Below are 9744 nucleotides of genomic sequence, written 5' to 3'. Positions count from 1 at the left end.
GAATGCAGCCAGAGAATGACTGAGGTTTGGGAAACTGAGGCCTGGATGAGAAGGTTCCAAGGCTTGTCTCAAGTGAGGAAGCAGCTGGAGTTGGAGGAAACAGCATCTGTTTGGTAGAAGGCCTACCTCCCAGTGACCCGACAGCAACCCTGTTGACATAACCCCGTTGATCAAAGCAATCCCCCAACTGCTCCAAGCCAGTTCCTGTGGCTTGTGGTGGAATTCACTCAGCGGATCCGGAGCTGGTAAATATAAAACGTTTGGTCCTCGGGTGGGAGCTGCATCCTGGAAAAGGCTGCTGACAACGGCTCCCTCTGCCAGTGCTAAGCCAGGCGCTATGGAATCAGTAACAGTCCCAACAGAAGACCCCAGGGACCTGAGAGCCTGCCCCAAAGTCAGGGGCCTGGAGACGGGCTTGGAGACTAGCTCAGGTAAGAGGTGGCAGAGGGTGCCTCAGCCCTGAAGCTGAGGGGGCTGGGCAGGCTGGGGGGTGCTGGCAGCAGAGGGCAGACACCCTCCCCTCTGGGGCCACCAGGATTCTCAAGCCATGGGTGGGCTTCAGTTACAGTTGAACCTTGAACAACTTGGGGGTTAAGGGCGCTGACCCTCCACGCAGTAGAAAATCCGCCTATAACTACAATCAGCCCTTCGTATCTGAGGTTCCACATCCACAGATTCAGCCTACTACGGATTGTGTAGTAATTGGTATTTATTGAAAAACATCTGCATATAAGTGGACCTGCAGTTCAAGCCCGTGTTGTTCAAGGATCGACTGTATTTCCTGTGTTAACTAACCTACCAGCACAGAAGCTTCCTTCTGAAGCCTGTGCCGTAGTGAAGAGCACGTAGTGAAGAGGATGGATTTGTTTATTATGTGGGTAACTTGAAATGTTACTTTTCTAAGAGCACAGGCTTTGGGTTCAGAGAGACCTGCTCTGGCCTTGCTTCACCGATAAATCGATTGACTGGTTCTTGGCTTCTCCCCGTTTGGCGGGGTGGACAGAGCAGGGATCCCCAGGGCAGAGGGGACCGATGGACAAGATTATGGGTGGGGAAGGAAGAACAGCATGATGTTCCCTGAGGACCACCAACATCTGTACAAGCTGAGCCTGAGTTTCCTCACCTGTAGAAGGCGGCCGGGGGTCTCCTCTTACTCCTCACTACAGTGCGGCCCGTGGACCAGCAGTACCGGCATTCCCTGGGAGCTTGTTAGAAACGCAGACTCTCAGGCTCCACTCCAGACCCGCTCGCTGTACCAGAATCTGCATGTTCACAAGATGCTCAGGCAGCTCGTGGGCACAGCGGGGTTGAGAGGCTCTGATGCAGTGGCCTCCATGTTCCTGGAAGGCAGAGAGCTGATAGGGGGAAGCCAGGTTTAAACTCAGGTCTCCCCAGTGCTGAAATCCACGCTCTTAGGCCCCGCTGTCTTCCCATCTTTGTGCGTCAACTAACACGCAGTTAAATCCCTGTTAACTCTACTCAGTATTCTGTAATAACCTACACGGGAAAAGAATCCGAAAAAGAATGTATGTGTGTATATGTATAACTGAATCACTGTGCTGTACACCTGAAACTAACACAACATGGTAAATCAACTACACTCCAATATAAAATAAAAATTCAAAAAAATCCCTGTTGAATGAATGAACAAGTGAATGAACACATGAATTAATGGAACCATATCCCTTTCAGTGCTAGCACAAATCTTTGGTCTTTTCCTTCCTTCTAGGTGGAAAGCCGGCCCGCCATCAGAAGGCCATCCCCAAAGCTCACTTAACTTTCGTTATCGACTGTACTCGTGGGAAACACATCTCCCTGGCAGCACTCCCAGGGCCACCCCGCGTCCCTAGTCCCAACTTAGGACCTGTCATCCCTCCAATGAAGACTTACATCTTGTTATGTGGGGAAAACCGGCCCCCCCATATAAATCAGGAGGCTCCCCTAGGTGGGGGAGGCCTTGCCCAGACCAGGGGACCCCTGCCACCCTGCAGAGAGACTACGGCCCCAGATTCCTCCCCAGCCAGCCCACTCTGCCTCCAGGGGGCTCCTGAAGCCAAGGGGGGCCCTGTGAAGACTGTGTCCTCGAGGTCTTCAGCTTGGGGAACGGTCATCGTCTCGCTCAAAGCCCTCTCCTCCTGTGTCTGTGCGCAGGCTGATTAACTGGAAGAGCCTGGCCAATGGAGGAGAGGGCTGGCAACCCACGCTCCAGAGTTCAGCAGATGCAGTTCCCAGGGTTCACTCCCTCTTCCCCAGCCAAGCAGAAGTCTTTTGTGCCTGAGCCAGGGAAGGAGCATTAGATCCCTAAAGGACATCTGAAACAGCCACGAGTATCCTACTTCTCCATCCTCTGCATCTTTGTTCACCTTTCAGCGGAAGCAAGATAAGGCAACGCCACATAGAAAGAGACTCATTCACTAACACAGCAAATTCTGAAGGAGCATCTCCACATGCCAGGCCCTGCAAAGAGCTGAAGAAGATACTACAACTTTCTTGGAGCTTGTACTCTTCGGGGTGGGGAAGAAAGGTTAAACAACCTAATAAAGATGATTTTGAACAGTGTAATGAGTGCTGTGTAGAAACTGAAACAGGGGGCTGGGATGGAAAATGATAGGGCAAAGAGCTTTTCTGATACACTGATTGGGAAAGGCCTCTCTGAGTGGGTAACAAAGTATGATCTAAAAGATGAGAAGGAGCCAGCACTGCGAACCATACTCCCTAGGGTCACCTGGTTGGCATCTCATCCCAGAGCAGGAGTCAGAACCTCCCAGCACAATGGGCAGGGGTAGCACATTGCCTGCTGTCAGCTCACGTGCAAGTGTGTAGGTCACTAGGGATCACCCGGAGGGCACAGGACTCAGGATGGGAGAATCAAGGGCCCAGGTGGGATGGGAAGTAAGGGGAACTGGCTTCTCAAGAGGGGGCAGAAGTACTCAGAAAGGGAATGGAGTATCATGTTTGAATGAATGAAAATAAGAGATATTATTTATTGAGCTGCATACCAGGATTATACTGCCCTCTAGGGATACAGAAAAGGGGGCTGGGGGCTTTGTCCCTACCCCGCAGGGCAGTCCTGTCCTCAGCAGGAAGTGGGGGTTGCTGTGAGGGGAGGTGTAGGTCTAAGAGATGCACAGAGCTGTGTGAGATTCATCTGAGGAAGAGTGTCTCAAGGCTCTTGGATTAAAATTGCTGAATGTTCATTTATTCAATGACGGTTTTACTAGGTTCCTACAAACACTAGTGGCTAACATGTACTGACCATTTGGTCTGTGCCAGGGATATGACATCCTCCAAGTGTCAGTACCGGGAAGCACTGTTTTGTACCCATTTCACAGATTAGAGAATAGAGGCACAGAGAGGTTGAGGAATGCACTCAAGGTCTCATAGACTAGTGCAGTTGGGATTCGAACCCAAGCCAGCCTGGTGCTCAATTTCTTGCTCTTAACTGTAGAGCAGATGGCCTCTCATCCTGGCAGGGTCTCTTCTAAACAGAGGGGATCTAGAGAGAGCAGACTCTGTCCTCAACGAGCTCACAGCCTGGTGGGGGAGGCAAGAAGAAGGTGACTATTGCAATAGCTTCTGGTAAGTGCAACAGTAAGGGCACAGAGAATGATGTTGGTGCTGGAGGAGGATGCCCAGCCCATTAGGGAGAGGAGATCAAGGAGGGCTTCCTGCAGGAAGTGGCATCTAAACTAAAATCTGACCAGTGAGTGAATCATACAAAGGCAAGGGGGCCGGGGTGGGGAGTGTTCCAAGGAGAAGGACCAAAGTTATTCAGTCTGGCTGGAGTATTCATTCACTCACCAAGTATTTGTTGGGCACCCACTGTGTGCTACTCTCTGGGCTAGACCCTGGGATGGAGCAGTGATAGACAGACAAGGCCCTGCCATGAAGGAGCTTATCCTCCAGCTGGGGGAGACAATGCATGTACACACTCGAAGCAGAGAGGCCAGAGAAGTGACAGGGACCATATCATGTGAGGCCTTGCAGGCCACGATGAGGTCTTTGTTTTTTGTTTGTTTTTTGGGCAGCGCTGCATGGCTTGTGGGATCTTAATTCCCCCATCAGGGACCGAACCTGGGCCCCCCGCAGTGAGAGCACGGAGTCCTAACCACTGGACCGCCAGGAATTCCCGAGGTCTTTTTATTTTATTCTGAGATGGGGATCGTTGGAAATTGTGAGCAGACAGCAACATGACCTACCTTTAAAAAAATTCCTTAGCTCTTGCGCTGGGATAGGAAGGCAGGGGAGGAAGCTGAGGAGGCTGCACCTTAATCCAGGCAAATGGGGTGATAGTCTGGATTAGGGAGGTGGTGAGAGAATAGTCTGGACCACATTTACCCACCTCCTCTTTCCTCCCCCTGCTGAGAATCACTGGACTAGAAAAGCCCAAAGACGTCGCTGCAAAGGGAGTTTGAGACCCACAAGGAAAAGTGTGGGGCTGCGGGTCTAGCTTTGCGCCAGTAGGTGTCGCCCTATCATCAGAATGGAGGCACCACCCCCTGGTCTGGGTGGGGAGGGCGGGAACCTGCGCGCCGAGGGGCCGGCGCCAAGGGGCCAGCCATCTGGTGCGGTCAAGTTTTCAGAAGTCAGACTTTCATTCTAACCAGAATCCCTCTCATCTAGAAAAATAACTACTGATATTTTTATGTGCACCACGTCAGTTCTTCTCACACTAGACCCAGGAGGTGGGTATAATTTTTGTTGCCGTTTTACAGGTGAAGAAACTGAGGCACAGAGAGATGAAATGATTTGCCCAAGGTCACCAACTAGAAAGAGGCAGAGCCCAAATCCCAATCCCAAGCAGTGTGACTATGTAGTCATAGCATCATAACCCTGTACTGTGCTGTAAGGTGCTCTGTTCATGTGTGTTGAATGAGTGAAGGAAGGAAGAATGAACATTCTCCAAGGACCCAGCCTAGGGCCTGGCAGTGTGTAGGGAGTGTTTGGGGGTCGAACACGTGAGTGAGGCCCTCACTGAGCTGGGGGTACGCAGGTGCAGGAGAACAGCTCAGTCTCTTCACCACAGTCCTGTGAGGTGCTGTCCCATTTTACACATGTGGAAACTGAGGCTCGGGTAGGTTAAGCAACTGGCCCACGGTCACAGATAGTAAGTGGCAGAGCCAGGGTTGAAATGGAGGTAGTTCGCCCTCCGAGCTTTACCTACCCACAATACTGCAGGAATTTACTGAAAAACTGTTGAGAGAATGAATCTACAAAGAGATGAAAGACTTTACTGAACCAGTGAGTGGAATGTGTGAATCAGTGAATGTGTTTCCAGGTTGGCAGTTATGCCTAATCAGGACTGTGTCCCCAGTGCCCTAAAAGTGCCTGGTACATAATAGGTGGTCAAGAATTGTGTGGGAAGGAAAGAAGTAAGGAAGGGAGGGAGTGAGGGAGGAAGGAAGGAAGGAAGGAAGGAAGAAAGGAAGGAAGGAAGGGGGGGATGAAGGGGCAGATTTGCTGTCCTGCTCTCTTCTCTCTGGCTCCCTGGGGCCAGCAGCCTCGCTTTGTGCCCTTCAGGGAGGCACCTCAGAGGGTCCCCACTTGGTCTAGCAGCCCTCAGGCTCCCATGGAAGGTTGACCCTGGGTCCAGGCCCTGGAGGGCCTCAGAGCTTAGGACTGGCCTGGCTGGCTGCCCAGCGTGAGCCCCAGGCCAGCTGTGCTGACTGTAAACAACACCTCCTCCCCTGCCCAGAGGCTCCTGCTAGCCGACTCAAGTCACCATGCCCCTCAGGACCCTCTCTTGTTTGAGGGCAGAGCCAGAGGGTGGAAGCTTGGTTTTCCCTGTTCAGAAAACAAGCACAGAGATTTTAACAGGAGCTTAGCATTTATCGAGCTTATACTAAAACACCATCTCTCTCTGGTTGCTCACAGCAGCCCTGGGAGGGGGTTACTTGATCTTTGTTTGTGACGAGAAATTAAGGCTTCCAGGTGCTTTTCTCCCCCACCTCTACCACCAGGACCCAGACAGGTCTTCTGAGAGGACCCTGGGGAACATACCTTTTAGCTCCGCCTCACCTGCTTTTTCTGGAAAGAAGACCCCAGGTACAGGGCAGCTCCTCTGCCCTACCAGCCCAAGTCTTGGTCTTTTTTCTTTTTTAATTTATTTATTTGGTTGCACCAGGTCTTAGTTGCAGCAGGCAGGCTCCTTAGTTGCAGCAGGAGGTCTTCCTTAGTTGCAGTAGGAGGGCTCCTTAGTTGTGGCTCGCGGGCTACTTAGTTGCGTCACGAGAACTCTTAGTTGTGGCATGCATGTGGGATCCAGTTCCCTGACCAGGGATTGAACCTGGGCCCCCTGCAGTGGTAGCACAGAGTCTTAACCACTGTGTCGCCAGGGAAGTCCCCCAAGTCTTGGTCTTGATGGAGCCAGAGACAGTGTGGGTGAACTGGGGGTGTCAGGATCCAAATCTAAATGAAATAACAGGGCTCTAAATGAGCCCTTCTGGGCATTTTCAATGCATGGCATATGTGGGCTAGAGTCAACCACCATGTGCCAAGCCCCTTAAGTGAATTACAGAACCACTACAGCAGGTAGATCCTATTAAGCACCATTTTATGGTGCAACGGAGGCACAGAGAGGTTAAGTTACTTACTCAAGGTCACAGAGCTCAGGAGCAGCAGAGCCAAGATCTGAAGCCAGGCGCTGTGACTCCAGAGTCCGCAATCGACCCTCCACCCTCTACTGAGGCCTCTTAGCTTTTAAAAAAATTCTACAAACATTGACTTAGCTCCTTTCCCATGCCAGGCTTGGGAGCAGGAGGGCAGAATAAGGCATCTTCTGCAATGGCAGAACTGGGATCCAAGGCAGACTGGGAAGAGGATGGAGGCAGGGGGGAGATGGAGGGGTACAATGTTGGAGGTGAGTCAGGGAAGGGTGGCCTGGGGATGGGGAGTTGGTCTGGTAGAGAAGCTCTGGCCTGCAGTTCTAGAGTCCTGGGTCTTCACCTCATCTCTGTCACTGACTTGCTGTGTGACCCTGGGCAAGATCCTACCCCTCCCTGGGCCTAGGTCCCACCATCAAACCATGAGGAGTTTGGAATAACTCCCAGAGGACACAGGGCTGGCCAACCAAGCCTCAGGGTCTGCCCTCACTCCCAGGCATGTGCTCCTTTCATCTGAATTTGAGCTTCTTTTAAAGACAAGTTTTGGACCTAGGGTTCTTTGGGCTCTGTCTGTGACTCCGAGCTGGTAGCTCTGGAGGGCTTTCTGGAGGAGGAGGCTTTTGGCCTGGGCTAGGACTTTGAAAGTGATGGAACCTCCTAAGTCCTCCACACCCCTCTGGCACCACCTGACCTGGACCTTCTTGCAGGTCTCTAGCCCTAGAAGGCTGCATCTTTTCAACCGCCTCGGCCTCCTGCCCACCCCCACTCCAAAAGCTCTAAGATGTAGGAGTTCCCCTTCCCTATACAGGAAGGGAGCAGGGGAGCTGCCTCGGCCCTTTGGTGGTGGGGGACTGATCTGGGGTGACCCAGCAGAGGACCTTCTAGAGTCACAGACAATGATTCAAATTCCAGCCATACCACTTCTAAGCTGGGTGACCTTGGGCCAGTTGCTTGACCTCTCTGAACCTCCTGTCCTCCTTGGTACCTACCTTGCGTTTGTGATTGTTGTGGGGATGAGCATGTGTTTGGCACACACTAGGTGCTCAATGGATGGGGCTGCTATAATCATTCTTCACGGGGCGGGGGCGGGGCCCAGGGCCCGCAGCCAGGCCTATATTTAGCCTAGAAAGTGTGGGGGACCAGTGAAGACAAAGCGTGGCGGCCAGCCCAGGCGCCAGGGGGCGGAGCCAGCGAAAGAAAGCCTGCAGTCCCCACGTCCCCGCCCTCCTCTTCCGCAGGGTCACCTTGGCAGGAGGGCACCTTCACTCTAGACGTGCCTAGTCCCCAGCGGCCGCTCTGTCCGCGGCGCAGCCCTCATCCTCTAAAACCGGGATCTGGGGAGGGGACTGCTGGGGCCTGCGGGGTGGGGAGTATTCGGCCCCACTGGTGGCTTAAGGAAATGCCCCCTTTCCCAGCCCAGCTTCCTGCCAGCCCGGCCCAGGGAGGGACGCCACTGGGGTCGGGACGCCAAGGTGAGCCTGACCCCAAGTGGGGGTCGAGGGAGGGGTAAAGCTGGTCCGGCTCCTCCCCCCAACTCCTCGCCGATGAGTGTCGGGCTGCAAATAGCCCAGTGGAATCAGTGAGTCACGGAGGCTGGAAATACCGCGCCCCCGCTTCCCTCCCCTCCTCCCGTCTGCACAGAGCTGCGCGGAGCAGCTCCGCGGAGGAACTCCGATTTCAGTAGCGCCTGGGGGTGTGTGTGTGAGTCCCTCCAAAGGGTACTCAGACTCCCTGAACCAGTCAGCTTCCCAGCCAGGTTTCAGCCGGGCTATGCCCCTGGGGCTGTGTGACTCTAGGCTAGTCACTCGGCCTCTCTGGTCGTCAGAACCCATCTGGTACGAGATAGGCTTCAAGAGCAACCCAGTGCAGCTGGCCCAACTTTGGTGTCCCTGTGCTTGGGACAGTGCCTGGCAGGTAGCAGCAGGGGTTGGCAGTTGGAAGAGAAGGCGATGCAAGGTTTTTCAGAGAAATAATTCCCAGATTATTGCCCTGGTGGGCCTGGGAGCCAAAGGAGGGGGCCGAAGGACACCCACATTTCTGTGAGGTCTTGAACTTTGCTTGAGCTACCACCCCTGCCCCCAAATCTCAAGAAAGGTATGTCTTTTCATCCCCGGCCTTCGCACTCTGCTGCCTCCAGCCCCATCCCAAGTTTGAGAACTTCAGGCGGGTGTTCTCCAGAAGTCCATGATTCTGTTGTTTATTGTGTGTGCAGGGTACAATGCCAGAACCCTCCTCTGCGCCCCCCACCCCGAGTCATTTCCTAAGGGCCCCAGAATGGCAGGGGTGAGAGGGCACCTTACAGAACACTGACCAAAGAGGTGCAGAGGGCCGAGGCTGGCCTTGTCACTTGCTCCAGGGGCCCCGACTAACTGGGAACCACCCTTACCCATCACCCCTACTTCTGTATGTGGGAGACTGAGCCAGGGTCACGGGGGGCAGTTGGGGCTCCCCAGAATGAAGGCAGACGGGAGGTCCTTGCCCTGGACTGGGGACTGGGAGGGAACTGGGGTGGGGACTCTTCCTGTGATTAGGACATTCTCTAGCAGGAAACTGTGGGCACAGGGTGCACAGGCTGAAAGGCAGAATAAGGAGAACTACCCCCATTGCACGGAGGGCTGGGAGGGCGGTTTGAGAGCAGCTTCTGACATTGTGGGTTCAAATCCAGCCATCAGAGGTTAAGCTGGGCGCTCAGCTGTTCAGACTCCGTCCCCATTGAGAAGAATGGAGTTTGCAAATCTGATTTTAGAGCGTTCCGAATTTGGCTTTAACCAGTGGTACTGTTCAGTATTTGAAGGACAAAGATAAGTGTGCACGTGTGCACGTGCATGTGTGTACGCCTGTTTGTGTGTGTGTGTGTGTGTGTGTGTGTGTGTGTGGTATACACACACCAAGCCTGTAGCTTCGCGGATTATAGAGGACAGGATGGGGGAGGTGAATGGCCACAGGGGAAGGTTGGCAGGAAGCTGGGGTCCTACCTTGAGGACCCAAAGCCCCATGCATGCTTCCTCTGCTGGGTAAGCTGTCTGCAGTGGAGGCAGCCCCGGGAGCCCAGGTCTCTGGGTGGGAGGCAGAAGGATCAGCCCCACCCCTTGGCCCAGGCTTACCTGGGGGCATATGAGCAGGTAACAGACTGTTCACACAG

At 53.6% G+C, this 9744-nt stretch overlaps 1 protein-coding gene across 1 annotated transcript; it reads left to right on the top strand.

Moving 5' to 3' along the window:
* Positions 1–337: 337 nt before the first annotated feature.
* On the top strand, positions 338–2160 carry SRARP (steroid receptor associated and regulated protein; the record flags this gene model as incomplete). The annotated part of the gene is made up of 2 exons (XM_082675267.1): positions 338–431; positions 1730–2160. The coding sequence occupies 2 exons, from the start codon at positions 338–340 to the stop codon at positions 2158–2160; spliced, it is 525 nt and encodes a 174-aa protein (XP_082531393.1).
* Between the last annotated feature and the right edge of the window lie 7584 nt (positions 2161–9744).

Source organism: Grampus griseus (genome assembly GCF_964374135.1).
Source record: "Grampus griseus genome assembly, chromosome: 1".
Classification (NCBI taxonomy): domain Eukaryota; kingdom Metazoa; phylum Chordata; class Mammalia; order Artiodactyla; family Delphinidae; genus Grampus; species Grampus griseus.
The sequence above is the reverse complement of the archived record's forward strand: the minus strand, read 5'-3'. Positions and strand labels throughout refer to the sequence as shown.